Here is a 22,141-nt window from a genome sequence, read left to right as displayed (position 1 = left end):
TGTTCGGAATTCTACACGGTGGAAGTATATACTCATTCTGACATCACAGGTATCCCACACACAGAGCATGCTGGGAAATGAAGTCACGAACTGTTCCATTGTTTAGACTAATGTGTGGCTAATTTGGACAGCAGTCCTGTACACACTCCGGTAGAAATAGCAAGAAATACTCGCAATTTGTTGAGAAAGAAATATTTCAGTGGAAAATAAATCTACCACAAAGCAAAGGTGTATCTTTCTAGAAGGTTCATTTTTCAAAGGTGTTTTCGGTGTCCTTGTTGCATGGTACAATCGTCATGGCAACTGAAGTCATGGTTTATTCTCAGAATGTAATAATAAGCGCTTCGTGGAGACAGTGATGAAAAAAATTATGCACTTGCGTAATTCAGAATTTACGCAATTTCAGTTTCTTAAAATATCAACATCTTCACACATCTGCATCATAGATAGCGTGGCTATTAAATTGTTTAAAACGCTACGTCAGAGGAAGAGCAAAAGAGCAATTCCGATTTTAAGGATTGTTCATGAGACAGATAAAGGCCCAAATCTCTTTAAACCTCCTGATATCAAGTATTTCATAGGAGATGGTCCCCAAGGATGGTGGGTGTACCCTTCAATATTAGAAGCACAGAATAAAAACCAGGACTGAAAAATATGTGAAAACAGTTTTAAAAATGTTCAACAGAGGTCCAAGTGTAATAACTATACTGAATTGAAGGACAGCTAAAAAATTTGTGGGAGAAAACAGTATACATACAGAACAGCACAGACACACCTCATTGCAATCAACCTCAATTAAACCAGTGATCTGACATTTTAATTTCAGGATCAACTGTTCTGAGATCAGTGGGAGCACTTGTGTAAGGTTTTACACTGGTCTATTCATACAAGACTAGTTTAAAGGCCAAGATGGGAGCATAGCCTATCAGAAGCTTTGTGACCTTCAGGGTTGACATTTTCAATTGGAAACTAAAATGGATTTGGGGGCACATTGAGAACAACATTTGTTTCCAGTTCAATCAAATTCTTTGAGCAATGGGCCAAGGTGAAGAACATCAACATATTATAAGTATTGTAGGAAAGTCAACATAGCAGTTGGGCAGCAGTGAATCAAAATATGTGTGCGTCTAGCAACCAGAAACACGAGAAACACTACCAGGAGCCTCTGTAACCTTCTGTTTATCAGGACATGATTAGCTTCATGGGATCAGCAAGGACAAGGTTTGTAGGAAGCTCAAAAAGAAAACAAAAAAATTTGGCCAAGAGTAACAATTAACTGTCCAAGCAGCATTGGGCAAATGGCACACAACTGCACAGTCAGAGTAAAAAACATGAAAAATAAAAAAAAACATATGCTGATGGCAATACAGAGCACAATTTGTGCCCAGTATGCATTGTGGACTTCAGACAAACATGGCAATGTAAGCTTCATCCAGGTCACATGGAAGGTTACACATCACATATTTTTTACTGATATTTGCCACAAAATTTGAAAGCGCCTAGTGGCCAACCAATATAGATTATAAAAATTATTTTAGCAACTATTCATCAACCTACTCTAAAGGGTCAGAATCCTTGGCCCACCTGTCTCAGAGTTCATTCTTGCCGTGGAATGCAATATCTTAAATTATGGAAAATGACGTATGGCAGAAATGTAATTATAATTCTTATTCAGCCCTCTACACTTTTTGGATAAAAGCATCTGCTAAATAAATCTAATGTAATGTACATGGAGTATGAAAGATATGCTTTTCAAAAATCAACAAATTGTGAAAATCCAATGTGGCGGAAATCATAAAACTGTGCACGTTGTATTCTGCATAACTTCTGTATATCATGCATTTGTGATACAAGCGAGAACGTGAAATGGCTCGTTATAGCACCACCATATGGTCAATGAGGATGGGTTTAGTGGGTTTAGTGTGGAACATTTACAAGCTATTTACCAAATTTGTCAGCAGTATGACCTAGGGTTTCCAAGATTCAGACATGACAGAATTTCTTTTATGACAGAAGAATAATGAATAATAATAACTGGAAAAATCCCAATAGGGCTCCAGCAGCTTAGTTACTTGGACCCCTAAAAACTCACCTAAAACTGGGCTGGTCAAAGACAGGACCTCCTGTGAAGAAAGGGTGTAATTCAGAAGGAAAATCCTGAAGCATAACACACCTTTGTACTCCATCTGCTGGATGTGTGAAAGCCCTTACATTTCCCCTGTAAAAAATAAAATCAGCATGACACGAAAAACATAAGAGAGTGTTGAGCCTGGGTATCTCAGCTTAAAGAACTTAAAGAATTCCTTTGCTTCTCGGTGCAACCCAGTGTGCCTGATGACATCATACCACAGAGCTCCCATTCCACACCATTAGGTTATGAAGAAATGCTGGGACTGAAAATGTTTTTGGTATTTTTTATAAAACCTCAGATACCACTGACATACTCAAGACATCAATATCCTGGCTTCACATTGGTTACAAAAACAGAAATAAGTATCCATACTTCACAAAGTATACAAAAAGACATCAGCACCTTTACTCCACACTGAAAACAGAAACACAATATTTTTGTTGTTTTCTTGTTTTTTTTAATGTGACTGCAAATAGCGTTAACTACCAATAGAAAACAACATTTCATACTCAGGGACAAAAATAAGGATAATGGCATTATTCCTAGGCATTATAAATAATATATTTTTGTCTTAAATCACAAATTATATCTATGGCTATGGCTTATTAGCTTTCCAAAAGTATACTACTAAAATGGCAGAGTTCCAATCAGGAAGACCAACAGTTCATACATTAGGGACCATGTTAAAAGTACGAGTAAATCTGAAATAACCGTCAAATGAAGAAACGAGGCGCCAGTGTGTGTGTACACAGTTTAATCCTTACGGGTATGGAACCGCAGACGAACTGCAGCACGGTTCCATCCTAACGGTGGTTTTCACCACTGTGTCTCGGACAGCCGATCACCAAACACTATTACTATCGCTGCTCATGCAGGACCAGCGTCGGAGTGCCCACAGCTCCAAGATTCATTAGCATCTGCAAATGGGGAATATCACTAAACTTCTGACTTTGAGAAAAAAGGATAATGAACAAAGTTTAAAACTCAGACAATTCTCACAAAAATCATTTCGACCCAGATTTTTTTGTTCAAATTCTTTTCTTTTTTTTTTACAATTAAGAATGATGTTTTTGTTTTTTTGTTTGTTTTTTTAATGTTTAATGGTAGAAATATTAGAAATAGAAGCTCTCAGCTTCTTTATGGTAGCAGTACAAGCTCTGTGCTGTGACAGACCGGCTGCTGCTGGTACTGCTGAGAAGAGAGAGAGAGAGGGAGAGATAGACAGAGAGAGAGAGCTGGGCTCACTCTATGCAGATACACAGCACACCTGTAACACCTGGGACATTCCTTGCTGGCTTGCAGTTAGCTGCACAGCACACTAGCTCTAGTCCACAGAGGCCATGTTCCAAGGCTGCATACTTCTCTCCATTTTGTAATGGCTATGACAGTACAGATTGAAAATAGGGGTCAATTTTGTTAAAATTCAAATGAAAAAAGAAAAAGATAATTGTTGTGGTTTATGTGACGTCACCCCTGGCAGAAGCCTTTAAAAAAAACACAGAAAAAATCAACAAGCTTGGGGGAGGGGGTGGGAGTCTGTAGAAAGATGGAGAACACTTTTCAAGGGATGTGGGGGTATGTATGGAGGAGGTGAGGGTAAGGGGCACATGAACACAGAGACAGGCAAACACTGGCTTCAGTCGTCCGTAGCACAGGCCCCACCCGCGTGCAGCGGCCACCTCCGTGGGTCCCTCGGTGAGCGAGCGTTCATATCACAGTGCTTCTTTTCGTTTTTCAAAGATCCACATCTGGAGTCACATCACTCACCCTGGACAATAAGAACAGTAAGACTCCCCTGGTCGAAGTCCCGTTTACTTGCGTCAGCACACACGTCAAAAGAGAACGAGGATCGCCCCACCCCCGGTCTCAAAAGTATAAATGCTCAGCTTTCACAGTGGTTTTAGTTCAGGACTGCTCCGCCCATGTCGATTTCGCCCCCGCTGCCGCTGCGCAGTGTCGCCCCCCTGCTGGTTTCTGAGAGACACTGCACTGTGTCGGTGTGTGGCTAACCACCGTCCATCTTCCCCATCACTGCCATCCTGCTCTTAACCCAATGAAGGCGTCCAAAGCCAGACAGAGACAAAATACTAATTCAGACTCCGCCCCTAATTCATATGAACGAGGCGGCTTAAAAACCACATAACGGTCACCCAAGTACTAACCCCTCAGTATTTGCTGGTAAACTTATATACATATAAATATATATAAGCACACACACATACATACATACATATATATATTCATATATGCGTGCGTGTGTATGTATGTATGTAGTATACACACACACATTATATATGTATATATTTAAATGGACACACTTAATGGGGATTGTGAGCTTTGTCACACCAGACATTGGGTGAAGAGCCATGGGGACCCAGGCAGTGCGCTTCTTTAAGAGTGCACAGGATAATACAAAGATAATACCAAGAATTAAAAAAACAAAAACAAACAAAAAACACAATACCAAAAATGGTAGCAGAGGTGAAGGGGTGAGGGGCAGCACAATCACTCCCACATCTTCAAAATAAGACAAGGCTTGACAGTATAAAACGAAATGAAAGAAATCGTGGTGCACCATCGTTCCCATCATCCCTCTGGGACATCCTCATGAGAATTCAAAATGTATCGCAGCAAGGCAACTGGATGGCCTTCAGTGCAGTTTAGGAATACCGGAGGAGGGGGGCTGGAGGGGCAGCCTGAAGGGGGTGGCAGGTTGAGTTGTGCTAAAGCAGCGAGGGTCAGGGTTTCGCTTTTTTGTTTTTTGTTGTTTTTTTGGTTCATTTTTCCCTGTTATGCAGCCCACCCCATTTCATTCTCTTCAGTGAGTCTTCACTTCAGGATGATGTGGTAGCCATCGTTAGTCTCCGCTACAGACAGAAGAAACAGAACTTGTTCGTTAAGAACCTTCTTTGTGTAAATTACTTTTATCTCCCTAGTTTGAAATCCCTAATCCAAGGTCATGCTGCAGCACCACTCCCTTACCTTTCATTGTGTCCAGGACAAAACACGACTCATCCTGGAAATTCTGTATCATCTAGGTAAGCAAAGATTTGTTGTTAAAATCAACACGAAAGCACAAAATAAATGCATTTTAAAGCAGTATGATTTCATTTTTACATACGTAGCCATTCAACTAGCCATTCAACGGGCTTAATTCCGCTCTACAAGTAGTTAGATGAGGAAATGCTCTTGACCCAAGAAAATTTCTTGGGCGGCAGTGTGAAATAGTGGTTAGGGAACAGGGCTGGCACCTCCAAGGCTCTAGGTCTGATTGCCAGACGGAGCACTGCCACAGGACTGTATATTAAGCATATTAAGGTGCTGAATATCCAGCTAAATAAACCGACTGTATGTGAAAAGAATCCAAGCTGTGCAAGTTCCTCAGGAGAGAGCATCTGCAAAATGCCTAAAATGTAATGTAGCATAAATTTCCATTCAAAAGCATATTTAAGAGACCAAGGAATCCTCAAAACGTGTTCATATTGTTGTCAAGCACCTTGTTCAGATGCTTCAGATTTAATAACAAAAAACCCTACTGTACTAGTCAATAAGTACAGTTAACGTTTAAAGTAATTATTTTGGCAGTTTAAATGTAACCAGCTTTGAGACGGTGGTTGGAAAAGCAAAGCATAAAATGTGGCGCATCCAGTGCTGAAAGAGGTGATGCAGTTCCACAGCACGGCCAGCGGGGGCAACGTTGCAGGAGTTCCTCACCTCATCGCTAACCAGCACGTGGATGCCTGTGGGGCCCTGCTTGAAGATCTGGCTGATCTGTCGCGGCGAGATGTTGAAGAGTTGCGCAATCTTCTCCGTTAGCTCCACGGCCGTCAGGTCCTCCAGATAAATGGCGTGGTACACTGACAGACACACGGACATACCAGCGCGGTTTAGCGGGTGGCAGAGTAACCACAGCTCTGGATTCCGCATCATTCGAAAGGATAATAATAATAATAATAATAATAATCCTTATGTTTAGCACATTTCAAACACAGTGCCATTCAATTAGCTTTACAGAAAAAGGGACAGAAGGAAAAACAGACAAGTAAAAAGAGGACAAAAAAGTAGAATAAAATAAAAAAATACTGAACAATAAAACGGCAATAAAAAAAAAAGTAATACAAAACATTAACAGTAAAAAGTTCAAATGAGTAAGTGTTCCTAAGGAGAAGCACATTTATAGAGGTAGGTCTCCAGATATCTCATAAAAATATTCAGATTCATATGCCCTCAGATCCAAAGGAAGCTTGCTCCACAGGGGCATATGAACTGAAAGCAGCCTCCCCATATGTTTTAGTCCCAGACCGTGGGATGGAGGGAATCCCACAATCTGAGACCTCTGACAGGAACATAATTTACTAGATCGCTGAAATAGTCAGGTGACCTCGCTGAGCATCTTACAAGACTGAGAGATGCAGAATGAGATTGCTGTGTATCTTAAGCTCGCTGTGTATCTTATAAGACTGAGTGGTGCAGAATGAGCTGGCTGTGTATCTTATAAGACTGAGTGGTGCAGAATGAGCTGGCTGTGTATCTTATAAGACTGAGTGGTGCAGAATGAGCTGGCTGTGTATCTTACACGACTGAGTGGTGCAGAATGAGCTTGCTGTGTATCTTATAAGACTGAGTGGTGCAGAATGAGATCACTGCGTATCTTAAGCTCGCTGTGTATCTTATAAGACTGAGTGGTGCAGAATGAGATTGCTGTGTATCTTAAAAGACTGAGTGGTGCAGAATGAGCTTGCTGTGTATCTTAAGCTCGCTGTGTATCTTAAAAGACTGAGTGGTGCAGAATGAGCTTGCTGTGTATCTTAAGCTCGCTGTGTATCTTATAAGACTGAGTGGTGCAGAATGAGATTGCTGTGTATCTTATAAGACTGAGTGATGCAGAATGAGCTGGCTGTGTATCTTATAAGACTGAGTGGTGTAGAATGAAGGGGCCAAGCGGATGCCCTCCCTCACACTGACCAAAGAACGTGCTGCTGGCGGCGTCTCCGTTCTCCTGTTTCTGCTGCTCCTCCCGGGCCTGCTGGGACTCCTGGCACACGTACACCGTCAGACGCGGGCGCACCACCCTGCATGCGGGACAGGGGGACACAAGGGTACATCTCCACACAAGCGCACCCCGCTCACCCTGCTTTTTCCCACCAGGGAACATCCCACCAGCCCCCCCCCCCCCCCCACCCCAAGCCTCATTTATAATGAGGGTTTAGGCAAAGTAAAGCACTGAAGCCCCGTTACGCACACAACCCCCCCACCCCAAGATACACACACAGGCATTCCTCACCGGCCTTTCAGCGCATTGAAGAGTCGTATGCCATCCGCCGGGCCACAGATCTGAATGACGTCCTCCCTGGTCAGCTTCAGCAGGTCTGCCCCTGTCACACACACACACAATGAACAATGAACACTAATAAATGTAATCAGGCTTTCCGAATTCGGGAAGAAAGCATTAAGAAAGGACAGAATTTAAATTGAATTAAATTTAAAAAAGTAAAAAAACAAAACACCAAGCAAGATTTCACTGACTCTCACGGAAGAGTGATGCCATATTCCTCCTACAAATTCTGGACACTCAGCACAATGGTGAGTACACGCCATTCTGGACACATGTTGTAACCCAGCACTCGAATAGGTGACTTTGCATCAAAGTCCCTCCTCACCTGAGAAATTGGTGAAGAGCCTGCAAAACGGTGAGAATCGGTTTCTATGGAGCCACTGCTGAGCTTCCTGAGGTGTTGCCGTAGGCAACAGATTCTAAATGTTCCGGAACAGAGAATCAGAGAGAAAGAAAAAGAGAGAGAGAGCAGCAGACAGGTCCATAAAAATCACGTCAGGTAAAAGCAGACACAAACGCAGACAGACAGACACACACACGCAGAAGAGAAGACATGGACGCTTTTTTGGTCTGAGTCCAATTCCTTAACATGCTAAAAAAAAGGAAGAGTATGCTCCAATTAAAGTGTACATTTTATTTGGCGCAACATCCAGTTAATTCCCCCACCATCCCAAAGAGAACAGGCCCCCAATTCACCACCGCAAGCATAATGCCACCCACTTTACATGTGCCAGTTGGGAAAACCAATTAGTGGTAAACCTAATATTATTTCCCCCCGCCCATTTTCAATTTGGTGAGATGCATAACTCTGCACCCACACGTAACCCAGACAATCAGGGAAACTGAATTATGCATCACACGTTTTGCAGCCAAGAAAAAAAAGTGAATTGGGGACCTGAATCACAAAGTCAACATTTAAACCCAGAGGCGTACTCACATTGTCCTGAAAGATAAAAAAAAAAACAGAACATTAAAGCTAAAAGAAAAACGATAATAATGATAACAATAATAAAATCATCAAATAAATTCATAGGTACCTGAGGGCTTTCACTGTCTCTTCTAAGTAGATGGCACGACAACTGTAAGGCAGAATTTCTCTCATTTTTACAACTTTACTGGATCATTTTCAAACCAACACCCCCTCCCCCACCCCCTCCAAACCTCCCAAGTAGCACAACGCCGCCCCTTTTATTTAAACAGGAAACCAGCAGCAAAAAGGGTTCGAGAGCAGTCCTGCGGATGGGGACGTTACACACAGTGTTTGTGAGGACATCTGAATAACACACCCAGGCTTTGCAGTACAGGTATTCCAGAGGAACCCAACTGGTCTCACACTCCACACGTTCAATTGTGACATCATCAGTGGAATGCCAGACCAGCAGCGCTCCAAACAGTGCAGCTCAGAGTTCCTGTTTAACATTAATCTAATTGGAGAACGACATTGATTGGAGGTAATCTGGAGTCAGGGGGTGGGGGGATGAATTTATATGCAAATGAACCACAGGGGTCCTTCGAAATGTTCCAATCACACCACACCAATCAAAAACCTTCACAAGGTTAAATAAAGTGTTCATTAGGAGCAAACAAAAACTTTTTCTGCATTTGTCCTGTAGAACCAGCCGATGTGCCCATTAGGATGTGTTCAGTTAGCTTCAGCAATTGTTGCATTTATTGGTTACGTGAGCATTCTTCAGCCATGATGTCTTGCACAACCAATTGTTAATAATATTTACACAGATCTCAATCACGTAGGCAGGCAGACTACACAAGAACTATATGAACAAATAAGTAAAATCGGAATATGGGGGTAGCAATGTGCAAAAGAGTAACAGCTCATCACTAAAAGCGAATAAAAAAACAGCCATAAAGCAGCATTTTAAATCTGACAAATTTCTCTGTGGTATTCCGCAGAGTTCAGCGTAGTGTGCTGAGTTATATGGTCATGCTAAAACAAAGAATGAACCTGGTATCTCAGTTAAACAGCAATAATTCAGAATGACATTCGCAAAACACAAACAAGTACAGAAGAAAAACTGGTGAAAACCAATTTCTCATAATAATATCAGCAGGCCGACCCTGACTCAAATTAGGGGCAGAATTAAGCCCCGACAATATCAAACCTTAGAGTAGGCCGGATTCTGAGTAATAAATGTGGCATGAGAAATTGAGGGATGTGGGAGGGGTGGGGTATTTAACGAAAACTTCAATGGATCAATGGATTAGTAAGCTAGATAGCCAATGTATTTTTTTCTACAATCTTGCAGACCTGCTGCTGACAGAGGTGGCAAGGGAAGAGCAAGGAGAGGGAGGGGGAGAGGCAGGGGGAGAGGGAGGGGGAAAGGCAGGGGGAGGGTGACAGGCAGGGCAAAAGGAAGCTAATTCAGCACAATTTCTTCCATGTGCAAAGTAGACAATATATAGTATTTTACACCTTTAAAGACCCACAATATCATTTGGTTACCAACTGTCCTTTTGGAGTCTCCAAATGGCCTTTTTGGAAGCCCACCAAGACAAAGCTTAGAAAAAACAATGCACAGTACTCATTATTGGTGGTATCGTCATCCAATTTGAACCTGGATTTATCCAGCATGGTGGCTGTGGCTCCATTGTGTTTTTAAACCCACCAGGCACATCACAAGCATCTGTATCCACTCAGAAAAACTCTTTTAGGTGAGAAAATAAAAAAAAACTTCCACTTCCACTGTGCTTAAACGTTTGTTACTTTGTTTCAATGACATACAAGCTCCTAAGGGTTACCTTTCAGAAGAGACCAGGATTATGTCGTCAAAAGGGTGCAAGAATAATAACCATTTTATTTGAGGTTATGTCTGAACTTATTTTATTTATTAAAAAAGGGGGCACTACAGATGAGACTGAATTGACTCACTCCTAGGGTCAATTTAAATGCATACTATGCAGGATTTTCACCTTGAAAATATTATAAAAGCACCATGCTCAGACATAACTATGATACACTGGCAATCTGCGTCTGTGCGCACTCCTTGCTTGTCTGCCTGTATTTGTTACTCTAAAAAGTTTTTGGGATATTTCTGATGTGTGGGGGGGTTGGGGGTTAGCTAGTAGGCCGCAGTCTGAAGGTCGTCTAGGCTACATCTCCGATCTGTTAAAGAGGGAAGGCGGCCTCCCACTGAGCTATGCAAGGGGAGAGGCCGACGACTTCGCTGCAATAGATACAAAAACACGAACCTAGCCAATGTAAAGAAGCAATATAAACAATAATAATTGACAATGAACTGATATGTTTGTGAATATGCGTGCTTATGTAACAGAATTTTTCTGTGCTTCCAGGCAGGCTTGAGCAGAGAGAAACCTGCTGGTGCTGTGCTAGCAGTGTCTAACGTAGGTCCATTCCACCACCAAGAAGCTAAAGCTAACCTTAACTTTGCTGCATACTACAGCGAAGTGGGAATTTTTGCTATCGGATATGTCAGTTGCGTATTTTGGCATACTTGTGACTGTCTGACTGGTATGATTGCATGTATTGCTGCATTTTTGAAAGAGACGTGATTCCAACAGTCTGCAATGCGATGTTATAAAGCTACTGACATAGCTAGGCAGACCAAAATATCTAGCTCTGACTGTTCTGTTGGTGCGTGAGCTTCGTCATCTTGGGGGTGTAGGCAGGCTTAAGAATGGAAAAGTAAAGCAAGGAAATAAATCCTGCATAGTATGCCTATAAACTAAAATACTGATGCCTGAAGACAATTTAAACTAGAGTAATTAGTCCTGAAATCAGTTTAAACCAGAGTACTCCTGCCTGAAGTCAGATAAACCAGAGAATTCACTCCTGTGGCCAACTGAAACTGAGACTACTTGCTCCTAACGTCAGTTAAAACTAGCGTACTCACTCCTGAAGTCAGTTTAAACCAGAGAATTCACTCCTATAATCAGCTTGACCACAGTCAGCCACCCAAACTACTGGGACCACTTCTTCCGCTCCAGTCACCATCTTGATTATTTCAATTCAACTTTATAGCACCTTTTCCAGAAACACTCTCACAAAGGCACCCCATAGTGGAATTGGGGGAAAAAAATGAAGCCCAGGCCTGATTACAGAACCCCCTTCCCTGTTACAATACAACAGCCACACACTTCTACATACTTCCTATTCTCTGCTGAGATCAAAGTTCACTTAAAATCAGCGGGGCTCCACCTCCAGGCCAGGAGGTCCTTTAACCAGGCTGACTCTAGAGTGGCACCACAGCACTAAGTCTGAAACCGCACCTGATTGGTCAGACCCGTGTGTTGGAGCCCCTTCAGGCATGGCCGATTTAGGGAAACAGCGAGCTGCACCGTGCTCTGGGGCGCCCCACAGGGGCGTATGACAGAAACGCATCTTTTAAGGGCCAGCAATAAGGCAGAAGACGCAGTAAATGTGAGCGATTTAAAAAGGAGAGGTAGAGTGCAGGTACTCACATCTGCCACCTGCACCACGGGCTCTGACTGGTGATTGGGTGAGCCATTGCTAAGAGAAGAGAAAACGAGGAGGAGGAGATTAATCAAAAACTCAGCCAGATTGGATTTCTATAAGCCCACCCCCTACCCCCACACTCGACCATCAGAAAGAGAAAGAAGGGGGGGGGGGGGATCACACAAAATCAGTCTTTCAGAGGCAGCCTAAGGGTGATGCATTGAGTTACTGTTTGCATGTGGAAAGGGAGGCCCTCGGGGGAGACCAACTATTCACCAGCTCCGCTTTCAGGTCCTACAGTCTGCCACAGGGAAGCTACTGCGTGGGGGCGGCTGCTGGTGTTTTTGCGGGCGCGGCTGCTGCGGTTGCGTGTGCGGCTGTCGCTTCAGTTGTGGCCACAGGGAAGCAGTTGTGGAATGAGGTTTTAGATGCAATCGTGGTTTTGGTCTCGGTTCAGTTGTGGTCACCTGCCCTTATGCCAGAGGGAAGTGGGTGTGGAATGTGGCTGTGGCTGCTGGTTGGGCGGCGGTGACCTACCCTTCTGACACAGTGAAACTGTTGTGGGAACTGTTGAAGCCAGGCGAGGGAGAGTTGTTAACGTAAGTGACCTCAGGCCAAGGAGAGCACTGTGAAGAGGAAAGCACTGACACTCATGAGCCCGCTCACGCTTCCACACCTCGCCCCTCTATCGAGCCAGGGAAGGTAGACTCCACCTGGCCCACAAATTCTGCCAAAGTCACAATGTTGCACTGAGGAAAAATACATTTCTGACGACCATAACAGGAGTAGCATGTGGTGCCTTAGTTACAGTGTGCATGCAGCCAGTTTAATAATCCATAGTGTGCTTGCTATTCATCCTGCAGGGGTCATTAAAAATATATGCTCAGCAGACCCAGGGCTCAAAGAGTTTTGGAATCTCTACTCCAGACTGAATTGACATTTAAGCTTATTAGATAGTATTATTATGCATTTTACGTATTACGTTGGTATGCCAACTGGGCCAAGATGTCATATTGAATGTGTTGAAAAATAAAGCATGAAAACACTTCACAATTCTGTTACTTTATCCTCCCTTCATGCCATGTAAACTGGAGTATGATGGCACTATTTTTATTTATTTATTTATTTGTTGTTAAAATGGCATCAAAACTTTCCTCACAAAGCTTACGAAAACAAGTGTTATGACAGCATATTATGTGGTACACGGCACATAAGACTTGTGCGTAACACACAAATGACTGTCATATGTAAGCAACATCACAGCACTAGCGTGATTAGGTAGCACAAACCACATCACAGCACTAGCATGATTAGCGTAGCACGAAGCACGCTCTCAGCAAGAGTGAAACTCTGACCTCTGTCAGGATGGTGGTCTCGTACGAGGGCTGGTACTTCTCCTTCTCCTGCGGCGCCCTCTTCTCCATCTTCTCCCGATCCGTTTTCTGCTTCCTGTCTGCCCCTTTGGGCTGAAAAAGGACAAACGAAATTCATCACAGGGTTCCAACAGCGCTTCTCCAGCAATACCGATAAGGACCTTTCAAGGACCTGCAGTAATCATTTCTTTCCACAAGTCTTCATACGAGCATCCCTCTAACAGACTTTAATCAACATGTTTCTTCTGTGCAGGATGAGCCTGCTGTCGCTAACATGTTTATCGTGGAGAATGCGTGCTTTGGAAAGCCCAACACTGACATTACTGAATTCCCAACACATGGCACAGGGTGTATAGAGAACAGGAGTGTTTTCGAAAATGCTTAGCTACAGAATTTTACACACATTCAAGCCCTATCATAACTTTGCAAATGGCACTACTTAGAATTGTCAGGCCTAATTAAAGGTAAGAAAGAGGCAGGAGCAGGGCCATGTAAAAGTGGGAAAGTTTTATGTAACTAGACTGTCATACAGCCCATTAAAAGTCAACCAGGTTAAAGGTTTACAAGAACATTCGGGAACCCTGTCAATAGAACTTCCTGCCACATCAATAACCTCAAAACGTTACCCATTACCTCTATACCGCATTTTTACAATTTAACAACACAGAAAATGCTGAACAGAGCTTGTTCTCCAGAAGAAACGGAAACTCTAGGAATCCCAGAGCCCACAGGAAGTTGACTCGCTGACCCAGGGAATCTGCCGGTTTCCCAGGCAACGGAACCTCACCTTGAAGACTTTGACCTGGCAGCTGGCCGAGTGCAGGTGTTCGGTGTACTCGCCCCCCTCGTTCTCCTTGAAGGTGTCGATCTGGATGCGGAAGGGCACGCCTTTCTCGCCCCCGTGCTTGCGCATGGTGAACTCTGTGCTGATGCAGTGTACCTGGAGACACGGCCGGAGAGCTCGTGGTTATGTCTGTGTGCTCAAATGCTCCCAGGCGTCAAGTGCCACTACGCACGCATTTTACAGCATCGCACCCTGCCATTATTAAAATACTGCACAATAAACTGCATTCACTTTAACCTGGCACTCCTCTTTGACTCTTACCACCGCACACCTAGCAGTTCTAAGGTGTCGTAGCAGGATACACAATTGTATTTATGCAGGCCACACAAGCCAGAGGCAGGTTCGCGTCTACCAAGACAGATAGCGATCCGTATAGAGCCACACTACATGCTTTTATGCATAACTGTTAGCAAACAGGAAAGGTTAAAACATTGCTTTGGAGCGAGATAATAGAAATAACATCAAACGAATCCTATTCCAGTAGCACCGGGTAAGACTACACGCGTTCCTTCGCCACTCAGACACTTCCGCTGTTTGGTGTATCTGAGGGGTTTCTTACACGTTCATATGCTCGCACAGGCTCAAATGTGCTCAGATTCTCGTACGTGCTCAAAGCTTGCACTCGCCGAAATTCTCAAACGCTGACACATGCGCTCAAATGCTCGCACGCACTTTAGTGTGCTGCTACAGTGTATCCAGAGAGACAGCTGCACAACTTTCTCACGCTCACGTTTCACACACTGCTCTCTGCATCCTGAAAAAATGCACCGTCTGAATAAGCTAAAACGGTAACTGGACAAGCCTGCTGCGATCTCAGCGCTGGGACAAAGACGGCCTCCGACAGATAAATTCAACATCCTCCGGAGCTTTGGAGTGTTTATTCTAAAAACAAAAGCTACATTGTCCCAAAATAAACTTGAATATCAAGTGCCTTCTGTAACATATTTTTTGCATTAAAAAAGTTTAACATTAAAGATGAATTTCAGGATTAAACCGTAACATATATAACACAAAGTACTCCTTTCCTTGAAATCTAAACAGACATTTCAAAAATAAACATGTATTCACTTAAGGGGTTGGCACACAGCAGACCGGAGATAAAGGTGTTAAGGTGTGATATTTCAAACGCTGAATGTTTAGAAAAGTTCGGCCGTACAAATGGGGGCGGCGTTCTGCCAGAAAAACCAGACCAGGCTGCCGGGGGCCTGTAAGGCCCAGAGGCGCAGGACGGGGTCGTCCTACCTGGATGAAGACGGAGGTCCTCTTGGAGGGGTCCCAAAGGAACTCGACGGTGTTGAGCTGCGTGGGGTTGGCCCGGGGGTCGACCATGCCCACGGACATGGGGATATCTGCAGAGGCGCACACACGCGAACCACGCTCATCATCCGCGCTACCCGGCCCGGCTCACCCAACAACCCCCAAATTACCGCACTGGTGCCCCAGCAACCCCGATACTGCCCCTCTGCTGCACGACACAACCCAACCTGCCCCTCCGCTGTACCAAACAACCCCCAAACTGCCCCTCTGCTGCACCAAACAACTCCCAAACTGCCCCTCTGCTGCACCAAACAACCCCCAAACTGTCCCTCTGCTGCACCAAACAACCCCCAAACTGCCCCTCTACTGCACCAAACAACCCCCAAACTGCCCCTCTGATGAGCCCAAGAACACAGGTCCATGACCTGACAGGCTCCTGGCTCCCTTCCCATCCTCTCTACTTCGAAACTACAGGAGGCACCAGTTCTTTTATTAGTGCAGTGAAATGCTGTGTTACAGCACAACTTCCATTATTACAGTACTGCATTCGGTCATGGATCAAAGAATTTTCAGGAGGCATCAAATTAGAATGCCTCATTCAACAGTAGAAAGAGAAGACTTGTCAAGGCTGGGAATCCAAATATCTGGTGAATTAACTAAATCTGTGATAGGATGCCGGGTTCTGAATATCTGGTGAATCTATAGAATCTGTGCCGCACGGCGGTGCTCCGGCTCACCCAGGTCCAGGATGCGGTCGCCCGGCCTGTTCCAGCGCCAGCCCTCCAGCTGCTGGTGCTCCGTGTACTGCAGCCGCCGGTCGTGAAACACCACCCGGATGATGCTCTAGAGAGGGTCACAGGAAAACACAACCAGGAAACATCAAGGCCTGCCAGCGCCAAAGACTAATTCAGGAAAGGGAACAAAAAAAGGGCTCTTGGGTCTCCCTTTCCAAACAGAACGCTATTCACACAGGCTCAAGAGTCTACAGGAGCACCAAAGGACAATTATAGGGTGTGAAATAGTCACTGGCCCTCCTGTAGCACTGTGTGTAGTCTATAGAGTGTCAAACAGTCACTAGCTCTCCTGTAGTACTGTGTGGACCGGTGGGTGTACAGTAGTCATTGGCTCTCCTGTAGTACTGTGTAGTCTATAGGGTGTAAAACAGTCACTGGCTCTCCTATAGCACTGCGTGGATGTATTTTACTATTCCAGATTACGAGGAAACAAATTAACGGGGAACAAAAAAATGACTCAGACGCATGCAGACGCACAGGAATCATCACGCAGCTAGCTCAGTCCCAAGAGCTCACCCACCTTCACCATCTTGCCCGTAATTTCCGGCAGTTCTCCCATTTTCCGATTGTCCAGCATTCGAATTTCATAGGACTGTCCTGAAAACCACGGAGAAAAGGCCTCATCACCCACCATCGATGATCCAGACATCCACGGTTGGTACAGGCTCGGCACAGTCCTGACCTCAGATCAGCCAGTGCTGGGACAGCCTATGCAGAACTACACAACTAAGGTGAATGGGGCTGAGCAGAGATCAGCCAGTGCTGCATGGGGTGTCTATGGAGAGTCCTAATGCCAGTACTGAGAGGGGCTGACCTTGGTTGAGGTAGGTTAGGGTCTCATCATGCAGCTTGACGGCAGGAGAGGTGGCAGCACACAGGACGTACTGGAAGGGCAGAATCTTATTCTCATTGTCCGGAGGCAGGTTGGACTCTTCCTGCTTGAAAATGGGTAGGGCCAGTACATCGCTAAAGAGGGAGAGAGGAGTTGAAGGACAAAGAGAGGGAAGTTCAGTTAAATGCGCCTGGTACTCAGCTCCTGGGGAGAACACCCTTCAGTCGGCCATCTTTGAAAGCCAGTTTCACACTAAGCCCTTTTGTGACATCACTATTTACACTGCTTATCCGTTTCCTGTGCTGTTGTGTGGCCGAGCTCTGCAAAGACACACTCACATGCACGTGCGCACACACACAGACTCTCTTTCACACACACCCACACACAAAAACGGTTTCCCTTTCGTACACGCAAATCTGTTTTCGTTGTTGATTTTCAAAGTATCGACAACAAAAAAAACAAATCACACCACGGCTACATGGAGGTTGTGTCTGCACACCACATGGACCAGTAGAACAGTGTTACTAGGTCAGCCTTCAAGGAAATGAATTCAAAATGTTATGGTTAGGTGACAGCTTTTTAAAATAGCAACGGAAAAACACGACTTCACAAACGGCTACACCGCCTCCCTTTGCAACCCTATATATTCTATACACGTTATAATTATGCCTGGCTATATCGAAGTCAAAAACACCTTTTTTAGCCAAATTCAGTTAGAACCAGGACATCAGGGTCAGCCTGAGAAACTAATAAAAGATAAAACAATTAAATTTGTCTTTCTGAAGCATACTTTTAGATACAAGAAACATTTAGACACAAGAATCAAATTCAATTTCTGGCCTTTAAGTACACTTATCATTTAGGCAAGTCTGGGTAGACACAGGACACAGCTCCTCAGAAGCAGAATCATGAGGATGGATAATTATTAGGTTTTCAGAGATTTTCCGTATATCGAGAGCATTACTTTTGCCTGACCTGCTACTGTTAACTAAGACAGGAATATCAAAAATAACTGAACTAGTGTTTGCATAGTGCCCTCCACGCCTGCAGGGAGGTCAAGCACGACTTCTGAAAGGTAATTTTCTGATCAAAAGCCCAACCCCACTTATGAAATGAATAGAATTTTGACAGGAACCAACAACAGCGGGGCTTGGACTCTGGGGACATCATTTATTGCTGGACTTGACTATATGAAAGTGGTGAATGCTGTGCAGTAAATTTGCTGATAGCATCCGTGTGCCAAGCTGGTTTGGATGAAGTCTGTCTCTACTTAAAAATCTCCTGCAGTCCCAGAAGAGCTTAAAATTGTCAATAAAATCCACACCGTTAGCGTTACAAGCAGAGGAGAGCCAGGCGTTTAGGCTCAGTAGCTGCTAAACCGCAACACCCCACGGCCAAATGTGGGAAGCGTGTCAGAGATAAGCACCCGGCCTATACTTGACTCACTCAGGACATTGTATATATACACACACACACATATATATATGTATATATATATATAAAGGCCTATTCAGCTTTATTTGACAGGACAGTGTCGAGACACTAAGAATGGGGAGTGAGAGAGGCAGTTCAAACTGCCAACATCACAGCTCGTAATGAACATAATGAGCCTGCTTTACAGGCTATGTCACGACACACCTCTTTTCAGGACATGGCTTGGCGGGGAGTGCCGTCGGTTCCGATGTGGATGACAACCCTGTCAACGTCAGTATTGTTACAGAAATGCCTGTGACTTTTTTTTTTAGCAACGTCTAAAAACTTAAGCACCCAGTAGGGAGGACATTTTATCCATCCTGGCTTTCACGTTCCTGAGTATGGAGTCACCGATGATCATGGATGAAAATGAGTGTGACAGGTGGATGAAGGGCAATGCCCTACAATTATCCTGTCCGTCTGGAGGTAGTACAGCAGAGAAGTGACTCCGCCAGCGATGAGAGAGGGGATTAGCCGGGCCAGGGGCATCATCCAGGGGCAATGGAGGCGAAGAGGAGACTGGGTGGGCCCGGCTGGAGACGGAGAGCAGCACTCGAAGAACAATCATACTCATCCAGAACTCAAAATCTGTTCAGCAGCTGGATATCCCAAGGAGAAGGGGGGGGGGGGGGGGGGGTCGAGTGGAATGCCTACCGCCACGCTTTCCACCACCACCTACGGACCACAGTTCCAGGCTCTGAGGGGTGGAGCACGCCAGGGACTTTGTCCTAGCACCCAGTTTATCCCAGGAGCCGACCGAATGAGTCGCGCCAGCTTCAGGGGCTGGCAGCGTAGTGATCGACTCACCGGTGGCATCGAGAGCAGTGGCAGTCAGGGAATCAAGGAGCTCCTCATCTTGCCTTGACTTAGTTTGAGGCAGGATGGGAGGAGAGTGGAGGCATAGCGTGGTAGCCTAGTCCAGGGCCCTGAAAAGCCAGTTAGCAAGGCACCTCGGGTGGGGTGGTAGTAATCCGTTCACGCTCTTGTTATGGTCAAATAACAATAAAAACAACTCAAATTAAATATCAGCCAAAACCATTTTAAAAATCAGTGATAACAGCTGGGGTCGGTGAAGTAAGTTAGAGTAATTAAATGGTAAACACGGCAGTAGACAGACACGATGAATTAAGCCAAGAAAGTCTGATGGATCCTGTAAATTAAGTGACATTTGGAATTTGTGACCATAGGAGAACACAGCCGCAGCAGCAGGCTCTTTCAAATTCCTTGGTTTCCTAGGAAATGGCAGGGTAACCGGCGCACAAATAACACGGTCTCCAACTCCGCGCCGTGTTCTCCCTCCAAACCCAAGTATTTGTTTCACAGTGGACGACTGTTCAGGCTCTATGCAATTACACACCCATTACGCCGGCCATTAAACCCTCTATAGTGCAGGAAGACATACGGGGCCGGCTCAATTAAACTTTACTACCGCATTCAGTTACCGTAAGATCGCATCTGCCGGGCATTTTGCTCACATTCCCCGAATTAAAAAAACAACAACAGAGCGGTTGTAGCCTACTGCACCTTCCGTCGTACGTATCTTGCGACCTGGCAGGTTAGTTTTATAATGCACGTCTCGGCCTGGGGGGGGGGGGGGGATATAGATAACAATGTGCATTAGTCGAAACTATTTTGCTGAATTAGTCGCGCAGAAGTGTAAAACACATAACATCACTGATATTTTACAATAATGGGTATATAGAGTATATCCATACACAATATAGCACACGCATGTAAGTCTGAACCAGAGATGCCCAGTCATTTCCAATTCTGTATTTTACTCTGAAAGTGAGCCCCCTGTTTTGCTTGCTGGGAACCATAAGCACTTGCTGACAAACAAGACGCTCGACAGGTGCAGCCGTAGACACGTCCAATAAGCGTGACAAATACATGATCTTACACTTAACACCTGAGAGATACCGCTGGCTCCGAAATATTCTGTCAGCCAACACAAGGCTTCCACATACAGCAAATCCTTAACTCTTAAACCGTGCGCCCGTTACTTGGAAAGGAGCGTGTGTACTTCTGGACCAGTTTACAAACAGCGTAACAGATACTGCAGCTATTTTCTCGAACCGGGCTTCTATATTGGGTGCACATCGTAACATGACATTTAAAGTCTGGCCTGTGGTTAGCTACACTGGTCTGATTAAATTAATAAGCTTTAAGCAACAGCGTCAAGAGACACTAAAAATGAAGTTCTATTTATTTTCCGGGCATTATACTTGAATTAAAACCTTTTAATTTGTTCAAACTTACTCTGACTGTCAATCTAGCCAAACTGGACGTCCCCTTAAGTACCATTACACAACTGCAACAGTTACAATAGTTGAACCCCTTGCCCTCCCAGACCCATTGTACTGTACCTCATGCTGTATGCCCCGGCTCCAAGCTCTTGTCCGATCCCGGAGAGACTTGCGTCGAAGTCCTGGACCAGACCTGACTCGATAACCTCATCGGCAAGCGGTAACTTCAGAGCCCAAGCCATGACAACCAGGTAGTGAAGAGCTTCAATGTCCCGATTCGAGTCGAACTGTAAAGGTTCGACTTACTGGAACACTCGATTCCAACTTTAAATTTGAATCGGCCACAACTAATTCGATGTCTTCACCTAAGTGAAAGAAACATAAATGATCAATGAAATGAATCTTAATACGATTAACGTTAATTCTTCAATTTGATCGTTGCATTATCTTTGCCATTAATCCAAGAGTTTCCAATGCAATACCTGTGGTAGTAGCTATTGAGTATAAATAAAATTATGAATTGTTCCAAAAGTTGTTGCAAATAACGTTAAATCAATACAAGAAACGTTAGGCTGTTACAGGAAATGATGTTGGCTAGTTAACCAACCGCTCAGTTAATTAGAAAATGTTAACACGAGTTTGCGAACGAAAACCAGCTGTACCTCAATAGCGTACTAGCAAAACATGTACACACTAGCAAAGTCAGGGGCTCAGAACTTGCCAAAAGCCAATCAGCAATTTTTCGAACCAGAAATCATCACTAGCTGTAAACCCTTCTGTAAACTCTAACGTATAGAGTAACACTAGATAGCCAGGTGGATCATAAGAGAACACATATTCTACCGTTTTATATAATAGTTTTAGTTTATGCCAACTAGCCAATTTTACTCAATACATGATCAGAACCATGGTCATGGTGTTAGCTAGCAAGCTAGATGGGTACCTTGCAGCCGTAGCTGGTTGTCAGATAGATAGCTACTCAGCTAATTAGCAAGCGATCAACTTGTGGTGGGTTCCGAATTATAGAGGCATAAAACGAGTCAACTATGTACCTAGATATAAGATCACTGTGTAAATTACACTCCCTTTTGCTAAGGTTAGTGAATACATTAGTCAAAGCCGATACCAGCTGGCTACCTTTTCCTGCACGCCATCTCCCAACCCCTCGTCTCCGTGAGCTCGCAACTGTGGGGGAAAAAAACAAAGCTAGCAACCCCGATAGCGTTGGAGCTATCAGTGCCACTCTTATATAAAAAAAAATCGCAGTGACAGCGTATGGGCACGTCGTTGAAAATAAATGATTCAATCCGATATTATTTCCCCCAGATCAAAACAAAACCAAAACAATAAGCGGAACAACGAGATACAGAAATTTGTTTATTAGTTCGCCATTCTGTTGTAATATCCGCAGTCCTCTTCTTCTA

At 44.4% G+C, this 22,141-nt stretch overlaps 1 protein-coding gene across 2 annotated transcripts; it reads right to left on the bottom strand.

Moving 5' to 3' along the window:
• Window positions 1–2,400: 2,400 nt before the first annotated feature.
• tfcp2 (transcription factor CP2) lies at window positions 2,401–22,141 on the bottom strand. 2 transcript variants are annotated; one of them, XM_035382362.1, is made up of 18 exons: window positions 21,855–22,141; window positions 20,838–21,082; window positions 16,981–17,132; window positions 16,687–16,763; window positions 16,110–16,215; window positions 15,358–15,464; window positions 14,059–14,211; window positions 13,254–13,364; window positions 12,436–12,524; window positions 11,904–11,952; window positions 8,504–8,545; window positions 8,404–8,409; window positions 7,792–7,885; window positions 7,416–7,506; window positions 7,097–7,203; window positions 5,846–5,988; window positions 5,114–5,165; window positions 2,401–4,998 (listed from the first exon to the last, which is right to left on the bottom strand). In XM_035382362.1, exons 2-18 carry the CDS (start codon window positions 20,957–20,959, stop codon window positions 4,961–4,963), a joined length of 1,539 nt encoding a protein of 512 aa, XP_035238253.1. In that variant the 5' UTR covers window positions 20,960–21,082; window positions 21,855–22,141; the 3' UTR covers window positions 2,401–4,960. The 2 variants fall into 2 exon arrangements, with proteins under 2 accessions (XP_035238253.1, XP_035238254.1); XM_035382363.1 differs by lacking the exon at window positions 8,404–8,409.

The sequence above is a fragment of the Anguilla anguilla genome, chromosome 11 (assembly GCF_013347855.1).
Source record: "Anguilla anguilla isolate fAngAng1 chromosome 11, fAngAng1.pri, whole genome shotgun sequence".
Classification (NCBI taxonomy): Eukaryota; Metazoa; Chordata; class Actinopteri; order Anguilliformes; family Anguillidae; genus Anguilla; species Anguilla anguilla.
This window is presented reverse-complemented; position numbering and strand designations above follow the sequence as displayed.